General features: G+C 45.1%; 1 protein-coding gene across 1 annotated transcript in view; it reads left to right on the forward strand.

Moving 5' to 3' along the window:
• The window catches only part of pla2g4ab (phospholipase A2, group IVAb (cytosolic, calcium-dependent)), a gene marked incomplete at its 3' end in the record, with an annotated part of 30,026 nt that extends 5,498 nt beyond the window's left edge, over nucleotides 1-24,528 (forward strand). Inside the window, exons 4-17 of the mRNA XM_084459166.1 lie at nucleotides 1,933-2,046; nucleotides 3,547-3,584; nucleotides 4,820-4,964; nucleotides 7,007-7,143; nucleotides 7,345-7,567; nucleotides 8,545-8,659; nucleotides 9,858-9,995; nucleotides 14,416-14,505; nucleotides 20,197-20,262; nucleotides 21,568-21,804; nucleotides 22,441-22,625; nucleotides 22,788-22,977; nucleotides 23,624-23,781; nucleotides 24,391-24,528. Coding sequence (XP_084315292.1) covers nucleotides 1,933-2,046; nucleotides 3,547-3,584; nucleotides 4,820-4,964; nucleotides 7,007-7,143; nucleotides 7,345-7,567; nucleotides 8,545-8,659; nucleotides 9,858-9,995; nucleotides 14,416-14,505; nucleotides 20,197-20,262; nucleotides 21,568-21,804; nucleotides 22,441-22,625; nucleotides 22,788-22,977; nucleotides 23,624-23,781; nucleotides 24,391-24,528 — 1,974 coding nt within the window. The remainder of the gene's footprint in view (nucleotides 1-1,932; nucleotides 2,047-3,546; nucleotides 3,585-4,819; nucleotides 4,965-7,006; nucleotides 7,144-7,344; nucleotides 7,568-8,544; nucleotides 8,660-9,857; nucleotides 9,996-14,415; nucleotides 14,506-20,196; nucleotides 20,263-21,567; nucleotides 21,805-22,440; nucleotides 22,626-22,787; nucleotides 22,978-23,623; nucleotides 23,782-24,390) is intronic.
• Nucleotides 24,529-27,314: the final 2,786 nt, after the last annotated feature.

Consider the following 27,314-nt stretch of genomic DNA (forward strand, 5'->3'; position numbering starts at 1 on the left):
TGCTCAAGGACACTTCGACATGTGGACAGTCGGAGCTGGGATTCGAACCACTGACCCTTCGATCATTGAACGACCCGTTCTACCAACTGAGCTACAGTCGCCCCTTGGTGAATGGTGTTACGGATCTGCTCTGTATCACTGACACAGCTGGTAGCTCTGGCTTTATCTCAGGCGACATCTTGCAGATGATTGGCATACTTCTGGGTGAATGATTTGCGACAGGACTGATGGAAATTAACCTCTCTTGCAAACTGGTCCTCACCTTGCATCATGCGATGTAGACGGTGTAGCCCAAGTTCTAGGGCTTGAGGCTCAATCTGTTTCCATGTTTGCTCGTTCAGTGCTCCATCATTGTCCTTATATTCTGGGAACTTGATGCAGCGTTCAGTCTTTCCCGACACTTTCATCTCAAGCCTTCCACAAAAGGCCGGAGTCCGGACTTTGAGGATGATCTCGATGCTCGATGCCAGCTACATGTAAAATACAAGTTACAGGAGGACATTCTTCTGACCCACCACCTCTCTTGCGTTTCTTTGACTTTGGCATGATTAACAACCACCATTTCCACCTATTCTTGTACAGACTAGCAAGATAATCATAGACATCAATATTAGTTTGTATTGGGTAACCTTAATCCACAAACTAAAGAAGTTTTAGCTAATGAGAAATGTTAATAGAAATTTCTATTAAGTGTAGATATCTTTGTGTTTGTATTATATTTATGTTGAAATGTTGTCTGTAACTGCATGCTGCTTTCTTGACCAGGTCTCTCTTGTAAAAGAGATTTTCAATCTCAATGAGACTAACCTGGTAAAATAAAGGTTAAAAAAATAAAATAAATCCAATTGCCATTTTTAGAGATTCGGACATTAGCTACTGATAGTCGACGTAGGAGGCTTTGTAACCAGTAAACACTTCTTCTTGCTATTCCCTTGACTATTGTGAGGCTTGCTAGCTAATACAGTCCCAAATGTGACTTCCTGCTAGGTAGCTAACGCCCTAGCTAGTTATGTTTAGTTTGTTAAATATCTGAAATCTTAGCTGCTAGCTAACATTAGAACTAAAAATCTTGCGAAGGCTCTCAATCAATTCTTCATGGCAAAACTATACCAAAAAAATGTGCCATTTGTCTCTGTATGACTAATTCAAAAGTGAATTTGAGTTGGTAACATACATTTGGTACTACTAGACACCTTGAGGATAACAAATAAATAAAATAAAATAAAAAAACAAAGAAATATAATTGGGGGCGGGGGTGGGGGCATGGTTAATTACCATAATTTCCACCTATTATTGTCCCTTGTTCCTTATTTTTCTAGTTTTAATATACCAAACTTGTTACCTGCTGCTTTGTTGATTCGGAGCCTGAAAATATTCCCTCCTAACCTGGCTCAATGCTATGAATGGACCGGTTGGGGGGGGGGGTCCTCTGAGCTCGCAGGGCGGGGGGGGGGGAATCAAACCTGTTTACCTGTAAACACGTTAAGCTCATTAGCACATTCCTGGCCTCTCCCCACGGCTGGACCTGAATGACTTTGTCCAGGGATCTTTTTCATCCCAGCTATGCCTACTTCACATTGACATACAACAGGTCCAGGATCTTATTCTCTCATTTTGCATTTCATGTACTGAGTTCAGTTTGTTAGGGTTCTGGAGGGGGAAACATGTTTGAAATCTCCATTAATTATTTTGAAGTTGCTGGGGTCTTGTGCCTGCAGTCCCGCAACGTGTGCTGCCCCTGCCTCTGGTGGAATGTACACAACGACAACAATGGCATGCGAGAATTCATGAGGCAAATAGCACAGTATTAGTCTTACAGCCATAGTATAGTCCTCTCCTTCACCATTACATGTCCAGGGTTACACCATTTGGAGTTATCAAAGACTGTGATTGGCTGATTATAATTTTTTTGTTGTTGCTTTGTCCAATTAGATGACTTTAATGGACGCCAATTACGTAATGGACGAGACACTTGGGACTGCGTTGCACGACATCTCCAAGTTGAAAGTGGGTCAGACGGAGACGGTGCCTCTCCTCATTGGCAAAGTAAGATGTCTGCTGGTACTTTCACTAACTCTTGCATGACAAACCGAAGTTTCCACCTTAGTAATTGCCTGTTGACTGAAGTTGACTCATGACCAGTGTTGGGCAAGTTACTGAAAATTAATAGCTAGTTACAATTACTAGTTACTTCTTTCAAAAGTAACTGAGTTACTTTACTGCATATAGAAAGTAACTAGCTACTGGGTAAAGTAACTTTTGCGTTACTTTTCAGTTCTCTTATTAATGTGCACGCTATAGTATATTATTATTATTATTATTATTATTTTATTATTGTTATTATGTGTAGCCTAATGTTTAACAAAGGGTACCCAGCTTTCAACTCCTAGGCTATCTCATCTCTTTCCAGTGACCTACAACATTCCTAGCCTTCAATGTAGGCCTTCCTCAAGAGGAGAAGCTTCTCAAACTTTTTATCTGATAGCCTACAGTATACAGCATGTTAACAGATGTTTGTTTTTCAATATTTTGACTGGGATTTTGAAATGGGGGAAATGAACACATATAGCTAAAACTACAAGTTGATGTATAGGCCTAACAATCAGCTCTCAGCCCGCTGCATGCTGTAGGCTACGCGGGTGAATACAGAATATAGTCACTAGTGATCACTTTTCAATAATGTGTAGTAGCCTAAATGTAATTAACAGTGAAATGTACGTCCTATGTTGCAAAACGAATGGGAATTTTTAACTTGTGGCCATCCACAATGATATGAATCGATAACTGACGCAGCTTCTAGGTAATGTGTCCTTTCATAGCATACGATTTAGAGAAATCAGGAGTAGGTTAGTTTAGGCTAGTTTGCTGCCTGCAACACGTGCTGTTTCACATCAGAGGTGACTGCATTTGCACCTTTTACTGAATAATAACGAGGAACAAGAGTAGGAAAAATATCTGTTTTCATTGCATTTGTGCTTTCCCGAATTCCCGATTAGGGTAGCCTACACACCTTAAGGATACCTACACATAGATTACACTTTGCCAGTATTTTGTCCTTGATCTCGAGGAGGGAAAAATGTCTGTATTTCCATGACAGAGAGCTCACATGGTCAGAACCATTGACAGAACTGTCAGCCGTGTAGGCTGGGGATTGTTGATGCGTTGCGCACGGGTGACGTTGACGTTAGATCATAAACAGGAAATGTAGGCCAGGCTGTTTTGTCCATTGCGCAAAAGTAACAAGCCCTTTTCAAATTTCAGTAACTGCTGTATTTCAGTAAACTGCATTATTTTAATTCGAAAAGTAACTTGTTACATGACTTGTTAGTTGCTCCCCTCTTTCAGCTATAATCCCTTTGTCCTCTTTCTCTCTTTGTCTGCCTACTGTTCCCATTGTCTCCTTTCCTCTCTACTTCTATCTCTTTTGTGTACTGTAGGCTCACCCAGCTTCTGAATGTGGCGGCAGTGTATCCGGTGTTAAGCTGCCGTCAGACTAATCAGCGCCTGGTCTTCTGTACAATAACCAGCTTTTTCTTGTTTTGATAGGCAACCAAAGTGTACTTGGAGATGTCCCTGGAGGTCTGGTATGTATCCTCTTCTATCAGTGGGTCTGCCTGCTTCACTGATCATATCTTAGCCTCCGTGGTTCACCCAGACGTGCCCATATTGTAAGTGTATAGTTGTGATACGGGGTGGGACGCTGTGTACCTCCTCACAGCCTCAACAAAGATCAGTATTTCACTTTACGTATTGCGCCCAGCAACTCATACAAGAGCTATTTCTAATTTACTATTTCTAACAGTAATAATCACTGCTATTATTAAAAGTAGGGCTTTAGTGGAGAATTGCTTGCTTCACAACAGACTGTGAGAGGTGAGGTGTGAGAGGTAATGCTAGTGTTTATCTGAAGCCCCTGACACACTAGGCTGACAATCGGCCTATGTGAACGTCCACGAGCATCCTGGGAGTTGGTGCGGTGTGTCACGCACCGTTGGCTACGTACAAAAGAGAATGTTCTGGACGAGTCAGGAGGTTGGAAAAAGAGAGAATACTCTGATTGGCTGACAGAAGTCATGGAAGGGACGAAAGTAAACAAACTGAGGCACTGTGATAAAACACATGGCTGACTTGTGAAAAGCCACCTACAGCCTTTACTGTTATTGGATTATATCAAACTAACAGATATAAAGTGTAGTAATAAGCCGACGAGGACAACTGCTGTGTTGTATTCAAGTGCTGCATTCTTTGGATTCTCTTAGAAGCATATGACATATTTAAGATTAAAAGAGTAATCAGAATAAGTAACTTCAAAAAAAATTCTTCCAAAAATATCAGGTTATTTCACAGTCAAAAAACAAGAGAGATTGTTTCTATATTATGTTTGCAAAAAGGTACAAGAGGGATTGAGATGTATCACCTTATCCTTATTTACAATACAGTACTTATAAGGTAAGAGCCAAGCCCTTCTCCAATTAATGTTAGGGCAGCTGTAGATCAGTTGGTAGAGCGGGTCGTTCAGTGATCGAAGGGTCAGTGGTTCGAATCCCAGCTCCAACTGTCCACATGTCGAAGTGTCCTTGAGCAAGACACCTAACCCAAAATTGCTCCCAATGAGCAGGTTAGCACCTTGCATGGCAGCTACCGCCATTGGTGTGTGAATGGGTGAATGAGAGGCCATTGTAAAGCGCTTTGAGTGCCGCTAAGGTGGAAAAGCGCTATATAAGTGCAGTCCATTCACATTTAAATCCCCTACACATTTCACAGGCTTTATGGATACTGACCTATTATGCTTATAGAAAACATGGTCTTGTGTCCCCAGTACCAACCTGGACCTGCGGTTCAGTCTGGCCCTCTGTGACAAGGAGAAGCTGTACAGACAGAGGAGGAGAGAGCGGGTCACGCTGGGCATCAAGAAGCTGCTGGACATGGAGAAGCCTCGCTTCCTCCCCAGCTCCCCTCAGGAGGTGGGCACAGAGCAACACCGTGGGCCCAGGCTCGGACAGAGGCCTACTGCCACAACCCACTTGATGTTGTACTGGACATATTCCATTTATTTATATGTTATGGAACCATGTTCACTGCACGGTTGAGGAAAGACAAACTAGGATAAACTTGCATGGTTTTAGCTTTTAGATGTGTTGTTAAATCTTGATTGTAATGGCTGTGCACACCTTCAAATCCTTATGGACAGGGGTGTAGGAGGTAATCCTTGTTGACAGGGGTGTAGGAGTAGGAGGTAATCCTTGTGGACAGGGGTGTAGGACTAGGAGGTAATCCTTGTGGACAGGGGTGTGGGAGGTAATCCTTGTGGACAGGGGTGTGGTAGGTAATCCTTGTGGACAGGGGTGTAGGAGGTAATCCTTGTGGACAGGGGTGTGGTAGGTAATCCTTGTGGACAGGGGTGTAGGAGGTAATCCTTGTGGACAGGGGTGTAGGACTTGGAGGTAATCCTTGTGGACAGCGTTGTAGGACTAGGAGGTAATCCTTGTGGACAGGGGTGTAGGACTAGGAGGTAATCCTTGTGGACAGGGGTGTAGGAGGTAATCCTTGTGGACAGGGGTGTAGGACTAGGAGGTAATCCTTGTGGACGGGTGTGGGAGGTTATCCTTGTGGACAGGGGTGTAGGAGGTAATCCTTGTGGACAGGGGTGTGGGAGGTAATCCTTGTGGACAGGGGTGTAGGAGGTAATCCTTGTGGACAGGGGTGTAGGTGTAGGAGGTAATCCTTGTGGACAGGGGTGTAGGAGGTAATCCTTGTGGACAGGGGTGTGGGAGGTAATCCTTGTGGACAGGGGTGTAGGAGGTAATCCTTGTGGACAGGGGTGTAGGTGTAGGAGGTAATCCTTGTGGACAGGGGTGTAGGAGGTAATCCTTGTGGACAGGGGTGTGGGAGGTAATCCTTGTGGACAGGGGTGTAGGAGGTAATCCTTGTGGACAGGGGTGTAGGACTAGGAGGTAATCCTTGTGGACAGGGGTGTAGGAGGTAATCCTTGTGGACAGGGGTGTAGGAGGTAATCCTTGTGGACAGGGGTGTAGGACTAGGAGGTAATCCTTGTGGACAGGGGTGTAGGACTAGGAGGTAATCCTTATGGACAGGGGTGTAGGAGGTCATGTTCATGGAGTACAAGAGAGATTCCTGCAGACTGTCCTTTACTTGCAAGCAAATTTTATTGTAACAACATTTCGATCAAAGACCCAAACCTGAAGGTCTTTGACTGAAACGTTACAATAAAGATATGTTGCCAAAAAAGTGAATCGCTACTCTTTTTCACAGACTTGTGCAGGCCAGAAGAGATGTTAGCAAACAGCTTTTATCAAACGTGCAAGATGACATATACAGCATTCATAGTTTGAGCATTCTAACTGTATAAGTGTGAACTTCCTCTGAGAATGGGAGAAAGAGAGAGAGAATGAGAGGGGGCAGGGAGAGATGGTGAAAGAGAGAAAGAGGAAGAGAGGGAAAAGAGAGAGAGAGAGAATTCAGACGTGCTAGGGGCTCAGACTAGTTCTGCATTCCTCCTTCAGCCATATCTGATCTTTTCGGACTAATGCTTTTTGACCCATCGCCCCCTGGCTGTGCACTCTAACCTCTGGGCCGCTCCTAACATCACACAAGGTCTGGAAGATTCCGGAGTGAAACTGTAGTACTACAGCATTCCTCGTGGTAGTAAACCTTCAATGGCTGTGGTGTGGGTTTATTCCATGATTACTTTTAATCCAATCTTCCTGTCAGCAAAGAATAAGACAGCACACAGGAAATCTGCTCTGGAAAAAAGTGATTCAACAATGACAGTTAGTGAAAGGCTTGTAACCCCAACATTACCCAATAGGCAGTTTTTCACTGACGCAGTGATAGTCATGTTTTGATCATCTTAGATTACGTGCCCATTTTAGAGGTATGATGATGCATCCTGTCACACTCACCTATGTTTGTTTGCCTGCCTGTCTGTCTGTCCATCTGTCTGTCTGTCCATCTGTCTGTCTGTGTGGTGGTGTCTGTGGTGCAGGTCCCAGTCATATCCATCGTGGGCTCCGGAGGTGGCTTCAGGGCCATGGTGGGCTTCTCAGGGGTCATGAAGGCCCTGTACGAATCAGGGGTCCTGGACTGTGCCACATATGTCGCCGGGCTCTCTGGATCCACCTGGTCAGTTGTGCTGGACATTCACCAGTTTCCTCTGCAGCATGCCTTCTTCTCCTCTGTCTCCTCCTCCTCCTCTCTCTCTCTCTCTCTCTCTCTCTCTCTCGGCCGTCTCTTTCTCTTTTCCCATCTCTCTCTCTCTTTCCAAGAACAACACCAATGCTGGCACAGGCATTTTGACAAATGAGAACCTATCCCCCCCCCCAGGTACATGTCCACTCTGTACTCCCACGCAGAGTTCCCCACTAAGGGCCCTAAGGAGATCAACCAGGAGCTGATGAGGAGTGTGAGCAGTAACCCCCTGAGGCTGCTGCTGCCCCAGCACATCACTAACTACATCCAGGCCCTGTGGAGCAAGAAGGCCGCTGGACAGCCCGTCACCTTCACCGACATCTTCGGCATGCTCATCGGAGAGACACTCATCCCAGGGGTGGGGAGAACCGTCTATCTCTATCACCACTAGTTGCCTCGGCTTGCCGTTCTCTGTTTCACTCTGTCCTCCGATTGCTTTACTGTATATCTTGTGGCTCATCTCTTTCATCCGTCCGTCCGTCCGTCCATCCACCCATCCCTCCATCCATCCATCCCCCCCTCCCTCCCTCCCTCCCTCCCTCCCTCCCTCCCTCCCTCCATCCACCCATCCATCCATCCATCCATCCATCCATCCATCCATCCATCCATCCATCCATCCATCCATCCATCCATCCACTATCTTTGCTCGCACTTCGTGATCTCTTTCACTCCCTGTTGTCCAGAAAGATCCTGACACTGGTGCTCTGCTTCGTGACTGTGTTGTACAGTACGGCTGCACGTTTATGACAAACAATTATAATTCTGATTATTTTGCCTGTAGCTGTGATTATTAATTGCAATTCATTTCACATTTTAAATACATTTTCTGTGGTGCCTCCGTCATGTATTTAAAAAAAAAAACAACAGAACAAAACTCTGAGAAATGTCCAGTATGCGGTCTGTCTGCTATCTATCAGTGAAATTGCTCACAGCACACGCAGCGGGAACGCGTGACTCGTCAGTCAGCCCAAGATTCGTCCACATGCCCCCAGCATTATTAGTTGCATGGGGGTGGCACCCCACTAGCTCAATGGGTTGGGGCGCTTACCATATAAAGGCTAGTCCTTACCGCAGCGGCGTGGGTTCGAATCCGGCCCACGCCCTTCGCTGCATGTCTTCCCCTCTCTCTCGCCCACCTTTCCTGTCTGTCCTCACACTGTCCTGTCCTGTTAAAACATCAATGCTTTAAAATATCTTAAAAAAAAAAAGGAATTATTAATTGCGGCCTTTTTGCGATTAGTTCAGAGGTCATAATTGCGATTATGATTAATGCATGTTTAATTGTGCAGCTTGTGTGTGTGTGTGTGTGTGTGTGTGTTGTGTGTGTTTCCCCAGAGGATGGACACGAAGCTGAGTCAGCTGCAGGAAAAGGTGAATGAGGCCCAGTGTCCACTTCCTCTCTTCACCTGTCTACACGTCAAACCAGACGTGTCCGAGCTCATGTTTGCAGGTTAGTGTGTGTATGTGTGTGTGTGTGTGTTTGCATGTGTGCGAGTATGCATCCACAGTAGATTGTTTGTTGTGTGTGCCTGCATGTGTGTGTCTATTCGCTGAACTGTTTGCATAATGAGTAACAGGAGGTGATCAGATTACCTCTGTTCTATCTTTCCCCTATGCTAATATATATATATATATATATTTATATATATATTTATATATATATTTCCTTGTGGTGTTGCGTGCTCATTTACCAAAAGCTGGCCTGATGTGTTTTGACATGATTGACTGATAGCCAACTTGTGCTTTGTGGTGTGTGTGTGTGTGTGCGTGTGTGCGCGCGTGTGCCCTTTATAACTAACTATAATATTATAATTACTATAATAAAGTAATTCTTTACAGGTGCTACAAAATGCTTGAGGATAGTGACTCGTTTTTCTGTAGAATTAGCTCATAGGAACCAGGAAGTAGAAAAAGAGAAATGTGGCAGTATGAGGGGACTTACCATTGACATGGGTCAGGGTGCTGGTGAACTGCACTCTGGGAGTGGCATGTCAGGGGTAGGTCCTCTTTACCTCAGAAAACATGACCTGACCTGAAAACCTGCCTTCCAGACAGGGGTTGGGCTCAGTCTCTCCCCTTAGGAACTATGACAACTGGAAGTACTAGCCAACCAGAGCAAACGTACCTTGTATTTATTCAAATTCATATTTGCTGTTCCAGTGTATTGTTGGTCACTGCCTTAAATCCTCGTCTGTGTTCTAGTTTCAATAGGAAATACCTAGTTTACCTGTCAAGGGGAAACAAAAATAAACACAGTACCTGGCACCTACTGTACACTACTATAGAAATCTAATCCTCTGTCACGTCAGTATATAGGATCAGGAAGGATATGCATTCCGAGTGTGTGTGTGTGAGAGAGAGTGTGTGTCTAGACCAGTTATCCTGTATTATCCTGTTCTTTGTTCCAAGGAATGTGAAAGTGGTAGACATTAAGATATCGGTTGCTTCAGGCAAGCACTGTCATGCTGTGGTTTCCAAAACAAACAAAAATGTACCCCATATATACTGTATTCGCTTACAGTAAAGGGCAAACGGCTTTCCCGTTGTATTTCACATAACAGTGCACTCTTCTTCCTGAATGGAAAGATGTACTGTATAGATACAGTACAATGTATGTTCCAGTCATTTGGATTGTTTTTGTTTGGCAGACTGGGTGGAGTTCAGCCCCTACGAGATTGGCATGGCTAAGTACGGCACCTTCATGACTCCTGACCTCTTCGGAAGCAAGTTCTTCATGGGAACCGCTGTGAAGAAATATGAAGAGAACCCTCTCCACTTCCTCATGGGTAAGACATACAGATGGTCTGTACAGAAGGTTCTGAATTAGTGTGACCAATAAAACCAATGGTTACGCATTGTAACCCTAGTTCTATGAGTGGAGCGGCGCCCCGCAGGGCTAGCTCCTATTGGCTTGTGAAATTTCGCCACCTACAATTGACTGAAGAAAAAAAACCATACACACACCTGTGCCCAACCAGGTCTGGTGCATCACTGTATAAGCTGGCTTCGCCTGCACATCTGCTCCTAAACGAAACTTTCAGCGAGCAAAGTCTGTGCCCGCTCTAACTCTAGGAGATTGATGTGCCACCGTTCCCCGGCGGCCCACAAACCACCTATGGCCTGGGATAGGCATGTACCCAGCCGTCTAGAGACGCGCTTGTGAAAATAGTGACGTGAGCCGACACTGTGCCTATTGAAATGCCATGCATTACGCGCTGGTCCCTCCAATAGCTGAGGTCCGCTTCCAACGACCTCAGTACCCACACAAGGCGCCGTCTGTGTCTCACAGGATCTAGACGGAGCCGTTCGAACCACCTCTGGGTGCGTCTCAGGTGCAGCAGACCCAGTGATACCACCACATGAGCTGCTGCCATGAGGCTAAGAAGGTGCATGACCAATGGAACAGAGACTTTCCGAGATGGACGGAAAGCGCTGAGACTCTTCAGCGTTTCCCTCCTTCAATCAGACAGACGCTCTCATGGCGCCTGTGTCCAGATTGATACCTAAGTAAACAATCTGATGGGCTGGCCACTAGGCATGTAACGATTCACTCAACTCACGATGCGATTCATGATGGAGGGTTGATGATTTCCTCACAATTTTTTTACAAGATGAACTTGCAGACAAATGCTAACTGCGTCATGTTGGTTGTGTGTTTGTGTAGGGCACCAATCTCTTGCAATACTTGCGTGCTGTTTTTGTTTTCTCTGTTAACTTCTCGCCCTTTTCATTTCTGAAAACAGGGAAGCCAAAATGCGTCCACACATCTGACTTGAAACTTGCGGGTGCATCCTCGATTTAGAACTCACTCGATACATCCACGTTTGCTGCTGTCATGTTTCTCGTTCTGTCAGAAATAAGTGACACATGACGCAGATGCTTCACGCAGTGAAGTCGAAAGTAGGTGGCGCTCTCTTCAAAAAAGGGCATTGCGATGCCCTTTCATCTGCACCGATTTGAATCGTGACACAAAATAATCCATTTTTAACTGCATCACGAGGCATCGTTACATGCCTACTGGCCACAGAGCGCTCTTTTCCCAATTGACAGCAAACCCCAGGTCGGCGAGACTTCTCACCACCGTGGCGGTGTGCGTCAAAGCCAGAAGAGGCGACGGAGCCAGAACCAGCAGGTCATCCAGGTACGCGAGGATCCTGATGCCCTGCCGGCGCAGTGGTCTCAACGCCGTCTCCACACAGATGGAGAAGGTCTTGTGGTTGAGCGCATATCCAAACAGGAGTCTGGTATATTAGTACGCCGCTCCCTGGAAGGCAAAATGCACATACATCTGATTCCGAGGAGTTATCGGCATAAGCCATCTTTCAGGTCTATACTGGTGCAGAAATCGCCAAGAAGGAACGCTTCCAGCATATGCCGCACCATAAGCATGTGAGAACTTCAATTTTGCCGCCATCTTGTTGAAAAGGCAGAGGTCCAAAATTGGTCTCACACACCTGGTTCCTCTGCTCCAGCGGGACCCCAGTCACCGCTCCCTTCGATAAAAGCGCCGCAATCTCTGCCGACAGAGCTGCGGCTTGACCCCCCCTTTCCACAGTGCCCGTGAAGGGCGGAGGGGGGGGGCAGCGAAACTGAATGGAATACCTCTCTCAGAACGCGCCGTAACCAGCTGTCCAGGAGGCACTTCTCCTGACAGACTGTTAAGCGTTTCGAGAGAGGCTGTGCCAGAGATCGTGGCATCAGATCCAGGAATCTGCCGTAATTCAACTTGGCCCTGAACGCCACTGGACAGCGGAGAAACTCTGGTGTCCTGGTCCAAGGCGGGCCGCCCTCGAAAGGGACATGAAAAATCACCATAGGAAGTTCCATGTCCTGATTCAGTATGAGGGTGCATGGCATTCCTGCCGAAAAGCACTTCATTCATAAAATGAAGTGAGTCTACAGCGTCCGCATTACTGACAACCTGCCGTCGATTTGCCCATTCAGACAAAGCGGCGGAGTCTCGTAATTCAGAGAATCTTGTCACCACATTTGCATATCCAGCCTTCGTCTGCTCAGCGGTCGATGCTGCTAGTGAAGGTAGAAAGCGATGGGACACAGAAAATTCACAACCGGTATGCTCAACGGCAGCACTGTTGTGAGAGAGAGAGAAAGCGCTGCTTTCATTCTCAGCATTTTTTCGGGGATACTTGTCATCTCATTTGCATGAGAACCAGACAGAGTGTCAACAATGGCATGCAGAGTAACCAAGCGTAAGCTAGTTGACTCATGCACATTGTGAGGCAGAGAATGAACGTCGCCGTACACATCAGACCTACTGTGTGATCAAGGCTGAGCATTAGTGATAAAAACACCTTTCCCACACTGTCCCCGTCGACAAGTGAAAATGTTTTAGCTGCCGTAGAAGCAGAAAAACATATCGCCGCCCGAACCGAAGACCCAATATTCAACCAGGGCCACGTGTGATCAACGGTTCTAGTTGAATGCCATGTTCGTGTATTAGCGGTGAGGCCAAACTAGCAACGTCTGCTAGTTTGACAGCAGGGGAAGACAACATGGCTCGAATTTTAACATTTAACTTTAACACATTAAAGTTTTCCAATGGGACCAAAGCTCTGAGCGGTCCGGTCCTGTCATACTCACAACCCCCCCTCTCTCTCATTGTGCAAAGGAGATACAGCACGACTCCACCGTGTGTCAGCTACACTAAGCGCAACATGAGGTGCAGACTATACACTACCACAAGCAAGTGCATGACAGCTAAAATAACAATCAACTGCATTTTTATTGTCGCCTCACATGGAAACAACAGCATGTAAGCTGCTCTAACAAGAGTGTGGTGGGTAGGGCAACGGACAGTCACGCACCTCCACGCACAGTAGGTGCGCCTCTTCTTCCCCCAAGCCTGTGGGTGGGCCACCGGGCTGGTGGGAACCAAGCCAGGCTGGACAGTGGGAGGCGGGGTTGGAAACGCTGTGCCTGCAGCCTCGAGGGCCGGCATGGGAGCCGGACGACTGGCTGTGGCTGGGCTTGTTCCGCTGTCGTTTCACAAGTTTCACAACACAATAGGAGCTAGCCCTGTGGGGCAGAGCTCCACGAAATAGAACTTCTTGAGCAGCCACAACAGTTACTTTGTGTACTCAGTGCAAAGTATCACGCACTAATGAACACTCATGAGCGTGCACACAAGCACACACGCAAAGTCAAAGTCAATTTTATTTACATAGCATTCATAGCAGTAATGCATTCTACAGTATCAAGTGATCAACTGAGCTGTAGTCATAGGGTATCACAGAAATATAGAGCTGGGTGTCATCTGCGTAGCTATGGTAGCTAATATTGTGCCTCCTACTGACATCACATAGCGGTAGCATACTGTATACAGACTGAAAAGTAAGGGCCCTAGAATGGATCCTTGTGGAACACCACATGTCATTGAAGTGTTTTTTGAGCTGTGATCACCAAGGGCAACAAAAAACTAATCAAGGACTGGACCGGAGAGGCCGACCCAATTCTCAAGTCTTCTAATAAGGATTTCATGATCTACAGCAGGGGTACTATCCTGTCTCCTCTCCTCCTGTCTTCTCTCCTTACCTCCTGTTTCCTCACTCACTGCGCTGTCAACTCACAGGACCCCAAAGTTGCCAGATCGGATCAACAATTTCCCAACCGACCAATATGATCAAAGGTAGCCCACATGGGCGGAAAATCTCCAAATCTGGCAACACCAACGCCGACCCCTCGAAGCAGAGGACATTTGAAGTGTTGCTTGCAGCGCACAATTTTGACTCGTTGAGTCAGAGCGATGTCTCGGAAATAATACTATAAAAAATATAATTTGCTTCGGAGTCCTGAGACAGTTCTGGTTCGTTCCGGATCCGGTCAAAAGCTGTGCTCAGGTCCAGAAGGACAAGGACAGAGAGCTTTTTGGCATCAACGTTAATTCTAAGGTCGTTTGCAAACTTGGCCAGTGCTGTCTCCGTGCTATGATGAGGGTGAACACCAGACAAAAGTATCAAGGATACAATTTGCATCTATAAAAACTGTTTGAATACATATTTTTCTAGAACGCACACGCACAAATTCTGGAGCAATCTCTTTATCATCATCTTGATCGCAAGATACCGTAAGATAAAAAAGCGCATTGTGTTGCCTCTGGGTATGAAATGCGCTATACAAATAAAGCTTTGATTGATTGATTGATTGATTGATAAACATCCAATATAATTTTGTCTGATTCTCTGTCAGGTGTGTGGGGCAGCGCATTCTCCATCCTCTTCAACAGAGTGCTGGGGGTCAAAGGCACAGTTGGGGGACGCACCATGGAGGAGGAGCTTGGTAAGACTGCCCTCTGAACTGCTTTACTCTATCTCTGACTAACCTTGACTCTCTTACCCTTAAATTCAGCACCAACCCACCGAGGTAGTACACCGGTGGTCACTAGTCACTCGGTGCCCTCTCACGTCTGAAAGCCCGCGGGTTGTGTAGGCTAGTCTGTATATCAGACGTGTCCTGGCTAGTCTGTAGATCAGACGTGTCCTGGCTAGTCTGTAGATCAGACGTGTCCTGGCTAGTCTTTAGATCAGACGTGTCATGGCTAGTCTTTAGATCAGACGTGTCATGGCTAGTCTTTAGATCAGACGTGTCCTGGCTAGTCTTTAGATCAGACGTGTCCTGGCTAGTCTGTAGATCAGACGTTTCCTGGCTAGTCTGTATATCAGACGTGTCCTGGCTAGTCTGTAGATCAGACGTGTCCTGGCTAGTCTGTATATCAGACGTGTCATGGCTAGTCTTTAGATCAGACGTGTCCTGGCTAGTCTGTATATCAGACGTGTCCTGGCTAGTCTGTAGATCAGACGTGTCATGGCTAGTCTGTAGATCAGACGTGTCATGGCTAGTCTGTAGATCAGACGTGTCCTGGCTAGTCTGTAGATCAGACGTGTCCTGGCTAGTCTTTAGATCAGACGCGTCCTGGCTAGTCTTTAGATCAGACGTGTCCTGGCTAGTCTGTAGATCAGACGTGTCATGGCTAGTTTGTATATCAGACGTGTCCTGGCTAGTCTGTAGATCAGACGTGTCATGGCTAGTCTTTAGATCAGACGTGTCCTGGCTAGTCTGTAGATCAGACGTGTCCTGGCTAGTCTGTATATCAGACGTGTCCTGGCTAGTCTGTAGATCAGACGTGTCATGGCTAGTCTGTATATCAGACGTGTCATGGCTAGTCTGTATATCAGACGTGTCATGGCTAGTCTGTATATCAGACGTGTCATGGCTAGTCTGTAGATCAGACGTGTCCTGGCTAGTCTGTAGATCAGACGTGTCCTGGCTAGTCTGTATATCAGACGTGTCATGGCTAGTCTGTAGATCAGACGTGTCCTGGATAGTCTTTAGATCAGACGTGTCATACCGCAGTTGTTGCCTAATATTTGTTGTCACCATGGAAACTAGCCAGGTAGTTCCATCTTACACCTAGGCTACTCAGAGGTAGGTGTAAGATTCAAACCCAGACGTAGCACTACGGCAAGATGGGGCAACAGGCCTAAATTATACGTCAGGCTTAAAACGCTTTGTACGTCCAGCCTGCTTACGTCCTGGGGGGAACCTGGCTTGTGCAACCGGTCCTCAGTGATTGACAGCGGGTTTCAGCTTGGTTAGACGGAACGAACTGCTCACTGACGTCAGGACAGCAGAGTCGCTGTCCATCTTTCACCGCAGGGTCAAAACTCATCTCTTCGAGAAGTAATACAACGATCCTATTTTAGATTGCTATTCTTGCACTTTGCCTTCAGCACTCGATTATGCTCTTAGTCACTTGTTTTAGAAAGGAAATGAGTTCTAGCAAGTAGTAGTACATTGGCTTTTCCTACGTTAATTATTGTTAGTCCCTTTGGATAAAGGTGTCAGCTAAATGGCTGTAATGTACAGTAATGTAATGTTAAAGTGTAATGTAATGTAAAGCTCAAAGCCCTCATTCCAACTGGTTGTGTGTGAGCAGCATGTGTATCCCACAGTAACCCCCCCCCCGCCATTGTTGTCTTTTTGTAATTACGTCAGTATGTGCGTTTACATGGACAGTTTGAATCGGTTTCAAATCGGTTTGGAAGACCAAACCGATTGAAAATATGTCATATAAACACCTCAATCCGACTGAAATGTCCAACCCGATTGAAATTCCAATCGCTTTCAAGGAGGTAGTTTAAACCTTTTCGAAACCGTTTGGTCCATCATGTATACTACCTTGAAACGGATTGATTCTGCATTAATTTTGCGTATGCTCAAGACTTGACTAATCAAGGCATGCTCGACAGTTCCGTAGTCAGCTGTTTGTAACCATCGTAACGCAATCACTCACGGCTGCGTGCGCGTTCGAAACATTTGTTTCGTTGGCGCATGTAAACACCCAACCAGTTTACTTTGTATCCCATGTATACGCTCAAGCTGAAATCTTCAACCAGATTGAAAAATATTTGTCATGTAAACGCACCTAGTCTCTTGACAGAGAACCATGACTGCAGCTGATTATATCACACCTTTTCACCGTTTCTTAAAATAGCCCTGATCTGAGGTTTGGGTTTGATTCGCTTATCCACTTCCTGGCAGTTGTGACAGCATATATCAGCATGTCAGTTTTATTAATTGATTATAGTTTTTAGATTTGGATTCTATTGTACACACTACACACATACACCTGTGCACTGTAGAGTTCATACTTGAAAATGATTGGGGATAAGCAAATCACATCAATGAATCACAGTCGAGTTGCTAATGTATAATAGTACTCAAATATACATACGTACTATGTTCTATAACAACAGAACCCCAGCGTACCTTAAAAATAAGTTCCAGAGGAGCAGTGACACCCGTGCATACCACACTAGAGCTGCATTGCTGACCTGTTCTTGCCCAGGTCAAACAGGGGTCAGGGTTGTATTATGTATTGTGGAGCTGTGAACTGGAACAAGTTACCTCTGCATGTTAAAGGTATACAGGAGTAGGTAACCAACATCTTTTTAAAAAGAAGGTAAAAACCTGGCTTATGGAAACTCTAGAATCATAGAAATGCCATCCTGTAATTATCCTAACGTTGTTGTGGTTGTTGCTTGTTTATACTCTTGTTGTTTTGGGATATTGTAGAAGGATGTTTAGTTTAGATGATGTTTGATTATTGTTGGATGCTTCCATAACACAATAAAGTCTGGGACTTATTTCCATTGTGGGCTACATGCTCCTCTGCCTCCTGTTCACATCAAGGCCCACAATGGAAATAAGTCCCAGACTTTATTGTGTTATGCTTGGCAATGTCTTTTTAAGCTATTGATGTAGATCACTGTGCTTTCAAATGTTCTATTGTTGAGAAAAACTAAACTAAACCAAATACATGCACACATCCAGAACATTCAGGAACTCTTAGGGGCACTGTTATAGAGTCTGATGACCGCTGGCACAAAGGAGCGCCTGAACCGTTCTGTATTGAACCTGGGTGGGAGGAGCCTGTGTCTGAAGGTGCTCCCCATCTGCCACAGCTCGTCATGGAGGGGGTGGGAGGGGTTGACCAGGAAGGACTTCAGTTTGTTCTTCATCCTCCTCTCAGACTCCAGGCTGTCCAGTTGTTGCCCCAGGACAGAGCTGCCCCTCCTCACCAGCTGGTTCAGCCTGTTTGTCTCCCCAGACCTGGTGCTGCCTCCCCAGCAGGCCACAGCAAGGAACAGTGTGTTAGGGTTAAGGTTAGGGTTAATGGTTAAGGTTAGGGTTGATGGTTAAGGTTAGGGTTAATGGTTAAGGTTAGGGTTAGGGTTAGGGTTAATGGTTTAGGTTAGGGTTAATGGTTAAGGCTAGGGTTAATGGTTAAGGTTAGGGTTAATGGTTAATGGTTAAGGTTAGGGTTAATGGTTAATGGTTAATGGTTAAGGTTAGGGTTAATGGTTAAGGTTAGGGTTAATGGTTAAGGTTAGGGTTAATGGTTAAGGTTAGGGTTAATGGTTAATGGTTAAGGTTAGGGTTAATGGTTAATGGTTAATGGTTAATGGTTAATGGTTAATGGTTAAGGTTAGGGTTAATGGTTAAGGTTAGGGCTAATGGTTAAGGCTAGGGTTAATGGTTAAGGCTAGGGTTAATGGTTAAGGCTAGGGTTAATGGTTAATGGTTAAGGTTAGGGTTAATGGTTAAGGTTAGGGTTAATGGTTAAGGTTAGGGTTAATGGTTAAGGTTAGGGTTAATGGTTAAGGCTAGGGTTAATGGTTAAGGTTAGGGCTAATGGTTAAGGTTAGGGTTAATGGTTAAGGTTAGGGTTAATGGTTAAGGTTAGGGTTAATGGTTAAGGCTAGGGTTAATGGTTAATGGTTAATGGTTAATGGTTAGGGTTAATGGTTAAGGTTAGGGTTAATGGTTAAGGTTAGGGTTAATGGTTAAGGCTAGGGTTAATGGTTAAGGTTAGGGTTAATAGTTAAGGTTAGGGTTAATGGTTAAGGCTAGGGTTAATGGTCAAGGCTAGGGTTAATGGTCAAGGCTAGGGTTAATGGTTAAGGCTAGGGTTAGTTTAGCTTGAGACTGTTCTGTCCATTCCATCCGGGCTGTGGGAAGGCAAAACTGGACTTGGACAGCTTGTCAATTAGAGCCCTGTTGGATTTGGGCATACAGTATATCACAATGGATCTAGATGAGCTAAATTTGATAGATACTAGTGTCATGTGTAAGTCCAACATCACATTTATGCAGTATATGCAGCTGGTGTTGAGAAAAACAGCTTTATGTTAGGTCTGGCATTTCACTGGACAGCTCCCATACAGTTCTGCCCCCTTCTCTAGAGTTGCCCAAAAGGCAACTTGTTAGCTCTCCACTGGATATTTTTACAGGGCTTTTATTTGATTTGGTAAATTTGGTATTAGTGACACTATGACAAAAATGTTGTGCCTCTGTGATAGCTTGGTAGCATATACGTCTGTGGTAGCTTGGTATCATGTACGTCTGTGGTAGCCTGGTAGCATATACGTCTGTGGTAGCCTGGTATCATGTATGTCTGTGGTAGCCTGGTATCATGTATGTCTGTGGTAGCCTGGTAGCATATACGTCTGTAGCCTGGTATCATATACAGTACGTCTGTGGTAGCCTGGTATCATATACGTCTGTGGTAGCCTGGTATCATATACGTCTGTGTTAGCCTGGTATCATATACGTCTGTGGTAGCCTGGTATCATATACGTCTGTGGTAGCTTGGTATCATATACGTCTGTGGTAGCCTGGTAGCATATACGTCTGTAGTAGCTTGGTATCATATACGTCTGTAGTAGCTTGGTATCATATACGTCTGTGGTAGCTTGGTATCATATACGTCTGTGGTAGCCTGGTATCATATACGTCTGTGGTAGCTTGGTATCATATACGTCTGTGGTAGCCTGGTGGTATATACGTCTGTAGTAGCTTGGTATCATATACGTCTGTGGTAGCCTGGTGGTATATACGTCTGTAGTAGCTTGGTATCATATACGTCTGTGGTAGCCTGGTGGTATATACGTCTGTAGTAGCTTGGTATCATATACGTCTGTGGTAGCCTGGTGGTATATACGTCTGTAGTAGCTTGGTATCATATACGTCTGTGGTAGCTTGGTACAGTATCATATACGTTGAAAGTTCTGACATTTGCATTGCAGATCAATATTGATGTTGTGAAAAATATTATTGCTCAGACAGGCATTTTCGGGGCCTCAACACTCCTGAAGAAGACTTTGGTAGTCTGTAGACATAGTGTGTCTGTGAAATGTCAGAATATGTAGCAAATTTCCTTTCTTCTCATATTAAGAGTATCTTTGACTTTGTGAGCTAAAGGCACATCGATGAAAGTGCTTACTCAACTTTTTTTTCACTTTGAGAAAAGACCATGTGTATATGGTTCATAACACACACCTCTCAGTCCTGATTTCACGTTTCATGTAATCCAACATATGTAACATCATATAGGCCTACTCCATGATGAAATGTCCATTTTCAGATGGTTCCAATTATGAATGAAGATGTCCTTGTCTTTTCTATCAGAACAAATAAAGCCTCAACACATTGTTGGAGAGGACAGTCTGGACAGCGATGAAGAGCCTCGTAAAGGTAACGACCTCCTACTCTGTAAGGTACAGCAGGTCCTGACTCTGAGGAACTACACAGGAAACTGGGTCATGTAGCTAGATCACAACTATCACACTGTCCTTCTAATGGAGTTAGACCTATAGCGTTTTTTCATCTTATAGCCTACTTCTTGGCAGCTTCTGACTAGCCATGTTTCCATCCACACGTTTTATGCAAATTAAGTTATATCGAATTAAAAATGCCTTATACAAAAAAATTGATTAAAAATCATGAAAATTGACAAAAAGTTTGTATTGTCGATCTCATCGGATTTTCTCTTGTTCGATAAAAGTCTTTTGTGATAAATGCTTTATCCGATATAAAGCTCTAGATTGAAACGCACGTTCACCGGCTGTATTCGCATTCATATTTTTAGCGATCCTCACACAATTCGATTGACAAGTGGATGGAAACATGGCTACTGATATAAAGTCAACACCCAACACACATTTTTTCTCTCCCGTGCTTTCATGTGATAATTCATTAGTTAATTCATAGTTCACTGTAATGCGATACTCACATTCTGTACTATAAATAGCCCCAGATTCCTTGTATAACCCGTTCAAGGTTAGTGTGGCCTCTACCTCTTTACCACCTGACAATTCAACCTGGTCGCATCGGCTGCGTTCAAATTCAGCTAACGGAGGCGAACGTTCGTCGCAAACATGTTTTCTCCAAACGGTCACATTTGAAGGGCTTTTAATGAACCTTCCAAATAGTTCACATAAACGCAACAATCCGCATCTGGGAGCACATCTCCAGTAAGCCTGGGTCCATTGTGACCCTCGTTCCGTTACTGGCGAACTACCTCTCCAGACTGTTAGCTTCTGTTAGCAAACGTTTGCGGCGAACACAAAGCTAACGGAAAATAGTTCGCTAACGTTCGCTGAATTTGAACGCAGCCCAGGTTCTGACTGCCAGCACTGTGTTTTGATGTCATTAGTAAACATGTTGTGTGGCTGCCTCTGCATTCTTGTGACCATGTCAGAAATGTCATAGGTCAAGAATGTGTGCGTTTGTGGCTTTGAGGGAATTCCTTCTTGTTGATGTTGGTTTTGATGATTAGTGTAATATTTTTCTCAGATTAGTGATTAGTGTAAGAGAGAGAAATACAAAAAAAGAGAGGCAAGAGTTGTAAAGTCATGTGTAAGGAAAATAAAATGGTGTCAACTCAGGTCATGAGGTTGACTGAATGTCACTATACAGGAATAGGAGTAGCAGAGCAGGCACATACCTGTATGTACGGTGTTCCTTGATTGGCTATCCTCCCCCCTCCCCTCCTATCAGCAGGCAGGGAGAACCAGGAGGCGGAGGAAGAGAGCCATGCTCAGGCCAGCTGGGTCCAGCGAATGATCAGCTCCCTGTTCAGCGACTCCTCCCTTTTCAACACGCGAGAGGGGCGGGCAGGCAAGGTGCACAACTTCATGCTGGGCCTCAACCTGAACACCAGCATGCCCTTCTCCCCCTTCAGCGAGCACATGTGCCACAGCGCCGCCGGCGAGGAGGAGGTGGACGCTGTCACAGGTCAGTGGGGTCAAAACCTGTTCTGCCACTTTTGATGTACAGAATGAGATACTAGGTACTAGATTCTACTGTAGATCTAGTACACATTTTAGATCCATTAAATGGTAAATGGACTGCACTTATATAGCGCTTTTCCACCTTAGCGGCACTCAAAGCGCTTTACAATGGCCTCTCATTCACCCATTCACACACACACACACACACACACACACCAATGGCGGTAGCTGCCATGCAAGGTGCTAACCTGCTCATTGGGAGCAATTTGGGGTTAGGTGTCTTGCTCAAGGACACTTCAACATGTGGACAGTTGTGAGCTGGGATTCGAACCAATGACCCTTCGATCACTGAACGACCCGCTCTACCAACTGAGCTACAGCTAATAGTAGAACTTGACCATTCGCTTGACCATTCAATTGACTTGGATCCATTTGGCCAGCGGACATTGCTGATGTGAGGTTGTAGGAGGGTGTACGATGGTAGCGATGTGATACAAACAGTGAGAGACTAACAGTAGCTAGCTGCACACATCTATCCTGACAGTACGGCAGAATACACCCAACCTGATGTAGATAACCAAAGCGCACACACATGTTGATAATACATTGTGTATCTGAATTGTCTCTGGAACGTTCTCAGATCCAGATGAGTTTGACCGCATATATGAGCCTCTGGATGTGAAGAGTAAGAAAATCCACGTGGTGGACAGCGGTCTGACCTATAACCTCCCCTACCCCCTCATCCTGCGGCCCCAGCGTGGAGTTGACCTCATCATCTCCTTCGACTTCTCCGCCCGCCCCAGTGACTCCAGTCCCCCCTTCAAGGTCAGGGTGCTCCGACACTTCACTTCCTGGTTTTCTTCAAAGGAATGTAACGAAGGAAGTGTCAGAGCCATCATAAATTTGGGATTACCTGATATAACTGCCGCACTGGAAGTCAAATAGTCTTTGTATGAAAATCTAAATTATTTTTATTTGTACTTTCAGGAGCTTCTGCTAGCTGAGAAGTGGGCTCGGATGAACAAACTGCCATTCCCTAAGATCGACCCTAAGGTGTTTGACCGCGAGGGTCTGAAAGAATGCTACGTCTTCAAGCCAAAAAAGGGAGACAAGAACTGCCCCACTGTTATCCACTTTGTCCTAGTCAACATCAACTTCCGAACTTTCAAAGCCCCTGGTAATGATGTGCATATTTAGGAGGTTGTTTGAAATGTGGAGGTGGATAGGGACTGTTTTCGTCAGTAGTAGTCAGTTCTGGTACAGGAAGGAGGAGAAGAGGCCGCTACTGCTGTGACCCCATTGAATGCCCGCCCCTGTGGGTGTTTAAGGTGTAGAAGGTTAATGTTAAGGAAGAAAAAGTGGGTTGTTTTTGTGCGTGTGTGTTCGGAATTTTACGAGCTGCCAGGCTAGGTGACTTATGGTTCCATAAGGAGCAGATCCGTGGCCTGGTGTCCAGTGGGAATGTCTCACTGCAATGGGACAGCTCTGTGTGTAAATAGACTATATATCAACCGTTGGAAGAAACACAGACACTGGCTAGCCCCCTCACTACTCCTTCTCACTCACTGAGAAAATAGTCTTTCACTACTGTAGCTAGGTCATTCAAATTCTGCTGCATGTAGGACAGTGTGACTGGGTCATTCTAACTGCTGCATGTAGGACCGTGTGACTGTTGAAAGTTGTGTCGTTGTTCATAGATAATTCATAATATATGAACAAATTTATCAGAGGAGAAATGAAAGCAGCATTCCTGTGGTAATGAGCAGCTGTCAGTGTGTCCCCTACACTCGACACATATGGAGTCTTGGCTGTTTAATTTGCAGGAGTCCCTCGGGAGACGGAGCAGGACAAGGAGTTTGCGGACTTTGACATTTTCGACGACCCCGAGACGCCGTACTCCACCTTCAACTTCCAGTACTCCAACCAGGCCTACACCCAGCTGCACGACCTCATGGAGTTCAACACGCTCAATAACATCCAGGTCAGTTCTGCTACAAACAACTAACTGTATCTACAGCTCACTCTGAGTAGTCTTTCAAGGCTAGTTCTTGCAACATTATGAAAGTTGAGGCGCTGGAAAGTCAGATAGCATATCTCCTGGAGTGCCACATTCAAATGATGATTTGCTGATTTCTTCCTGGTTCATTGTATTTGATATCAGTACATTACAGGTCAGTCCACACAGTCAGACCTAATCAAGGGGTTTCCCAAGATCATATTGGTTCTTTATACACAGTAGGTAGTTTTAATCTACTCAATCACATGAGTAACTGAATGTAGGAAGATCAGTTCAGTTAACCAGCACTAATGTAAGCAAAACAACATTCCAGCTATGGAAATGTCATTTCTCCCAACCAAATCTAATACATGTAAAACATACATCAACATCAAAGGTGGCTCAATTGTCTGCAATTATTTGCCCCCCCCCTACATCAAACGGCGTGGGTGCGTGTGCTGTTTGCTTTATCCACCCACCAACTACGTTTCTATAAAGATTGTGGTGAGCAGTGAATTGGCCAGTCATACAGATAGCTACTGTGTGTGTAGGTTTTTCAACATTTCCTCCTTCCTACCACCACGTGTATCTCAGGTGATTAAAGATGCCATCAAGGAGAGCATCATGTACAGGAAGGAGAACCCGTCTCGCTGTTCCGTCTCCCTGTCTCTCAACGAGATCCAAAACAAGAAGTTCCTCAAGCGGGAGACGAAAAGAAAAGAGCGGAAGTGAAGACAGAAGGTCAGAGCCTACGAGCCAATCAGAATCCCAGACCAGGCATGGAAGGAGTCTTGAGATTGTCTTCGATTTTGTTATGGAAAGTTACATACTTTTTTGGAAAAGCCTCCATGTATCATGTCTGTTTTTTTCTATCCAATGTGACCCAACGGCAACTCAACTGTGTGTAAAGGACCCTTAAAGTCTGTACGAGATTTAAGATGCGTGAAGCATAAACTGAGGACATTCCATTTGTTAAGTGTAACTCTTGATATATATATAATATGTGATCTCAACTGGAAACCGTGGACTGGAAGGTGCTCCTTCCAAATTGGTTTGGTTTGATGGCAACTATTAAAACACACAGAGCACCCCTTCAGATACCTCAAACATCTTAATGATGTTTACTCACATAGGGAGTGTCTCCACATTAAACCCAGCATTTTGAAAAACAAAATCTCAGTGCCATAGAAATGGTGTCTCTCTCTCTCTCTCTCTCTCTCTCTCTCTCTCACGTTCATATCTGTTATTCATCCTGAGTGTATTATTTCAGGCCTCCCATTCCATACTCAGACCGGGTGTTTCTGTTGAATCATTTCCTCTCTGTGACCTTTCCATGACCCCTGAGAGAGAGAAAAGGGAAAGTGTATCTGCCACCTCCCTTTCTCTTCCAACTCCCCCCCCCCGTCCCAGATATGGGCTGATGTGACTGGTGATGAGGTGAGAGGGATGGGGTGGTGAGACCATGGCGTGACATGGTGAACAACCATCCCACTTGGCAACAAGGCTGTCCGCACCGCTTAGTGGAATTTTACACACTACACCTCTACCTGCAGCGTCTGAGGGCTGGAATGTGACACATCACACCCCCAGCTGCAGGGGTTGAGGGGCGCTCGGCACGCAGGGGAATCTCACACCTCCATCTCAATGACTGCAGGCTCACATTGCAGCCTGTTCTTTAGAGATCATATGGGGGAAATGATGTGCTTTTCTGGGTCGTACCGGAGCTGCTCGAAATAAAGATGCTGTTAGTCACAACTAGTCATTGTCTTTTGTGTCATTGTAATCTTTTGCAAATTATTGTTGAATTTTCTATATTTGTAATATGTTCATTTATGTAATAGGCTATGTTCATTTATAAGTGCTTGTGTATTTTATGATTGTGCCATGTAACACAAGGAAGGAAGAATCTTTGTCATACAGCACACAACGTGGAGATGACAAGCAATGTATGGGTTATATAGTATGAGTACATGTACTGTAGGAAACAATTTGTGTCTTTCATATCCTTTTTTATTTTGAGTTCATATCTTCATTTTCACTATGGCAAATAATCAGCCTTTTCAGAATTGTTTGCACAAATGGATGCATAGTGGAAGGAATTACCACTGGGAACCAAGTAGTGTAAATAAGCATTCATTTGACTGTCTTGTTTTAACATGTAATTCCCGACGTCACATACTGTAGTACACACAACGGAATAAAAAAGGGAAGGAAAATTGTCTACTTTCTTAATAATCCTAAATAATAAAAAAACCCTCCCTAAATGTTATTGTGGTCAAGGATAAAGGCAAAGATTCTACAAGGAGTTCTCTACAGTAGGCCTGTACTGTGCAGTGCCTCTTATTGGCAGGACCACCTGAGCATTATGAAAGGAATTACCTAGCTAGGCTCCCTGATGTACATTTGTGTGAATCTGGTTCATACTCTCTAAGAACTCCTCTCTCCACTTCAGAAACACTGGGAATATGAACATATTTGGATAGAGCAGTGGATCTGAAATCAAACCTGTGGAGAACAGCAGGGTTAAGGTTATGAGCTTCATCTAAATCTGTCATCTACAGTACAGTACATAGTGACTGTAGCCACCCTCAACCTCTCCCATCAGAGGCCTGTTACAACACATTACCCAGTACATCATTAGATCCCCCAATTAAATAATCATGGAAAAGTAATATTCCCATCACATGAGAACGTTAATTATGTGTGTTAGATACTTTGCAGTCCTAGAGGCATCGTTTCAGGAAGTCTTAGGGGCATCTCATCTCTTTAGGAAGTTTTAGGGGCATCTCTTCAGGAAGTCTCAGGGGCATCTCTTCAGGAAGTCTTAGGGGCATCTCTTCAGGAAGTCTAAGTGGCATTGTTTCAGGAAGTCTTAGGGGCATCTCTTCAGGAAGTCTTAGGGGCATCTCTTCAGGAAGTCTTAGGGGCATCTCTTCAGGAAGTCTTAGGGGCATCTCTTCAGGAAGTCTTAGGGGCATCTCTTCAGGAAGTCTTAGGGGCATCTCTTCAGGAAGTCTTAGGGGCATCTCTTCAGGAAGTCTTAGGGGCATCTCTTCAGGAAGTCTTAGGGGCATCTCTTCAGGAAGTCTTAGGGGTATCTCTTCAGGAAGTCTTAGGGGCATCTCTTCAGGAAGTCTTAGGGGCATCTCTTCAGGAAGTCTTAGGGGCATCTCTTCAGGAAGTCTTAGGGGCATCTCTTCAGGAAGTCTCAGGGGCATCTCTCTTCAGGCAGGGAAATGTCTCACTCAGTACTGCTGCCTCATAAGTACCTGTCTGCATTGTGTGTGGCTGGGAAAACAAATTTGCACACATACACACACACACGCACACACACAAGGGTCATACATGTGCCTGCATGCACACATACACACACGCACACACACACACACACACACACACACACACACACACACACACACACACACACAAGGGTCATACATGTGCCTGCATGTTGTCCTCTTGGTGTGCCGAGTCAGGTTCTGTTCTTCCACAGGACCCATGGGGCAACTCAGGAGGAG

The sequence above is a fragment of the Borostomias antarcticus genome, assembly GCF_949987555.1.
Source record: "Borostomias antarcticus genome assembly, chromosome: 26".
Taxonomy (NCBI): Eukaryota; Metazoa; Chordata; class Actinopteri; order Stomiiformes; family Stomiidae; genus Borostomias; species Borostomias antarcticus.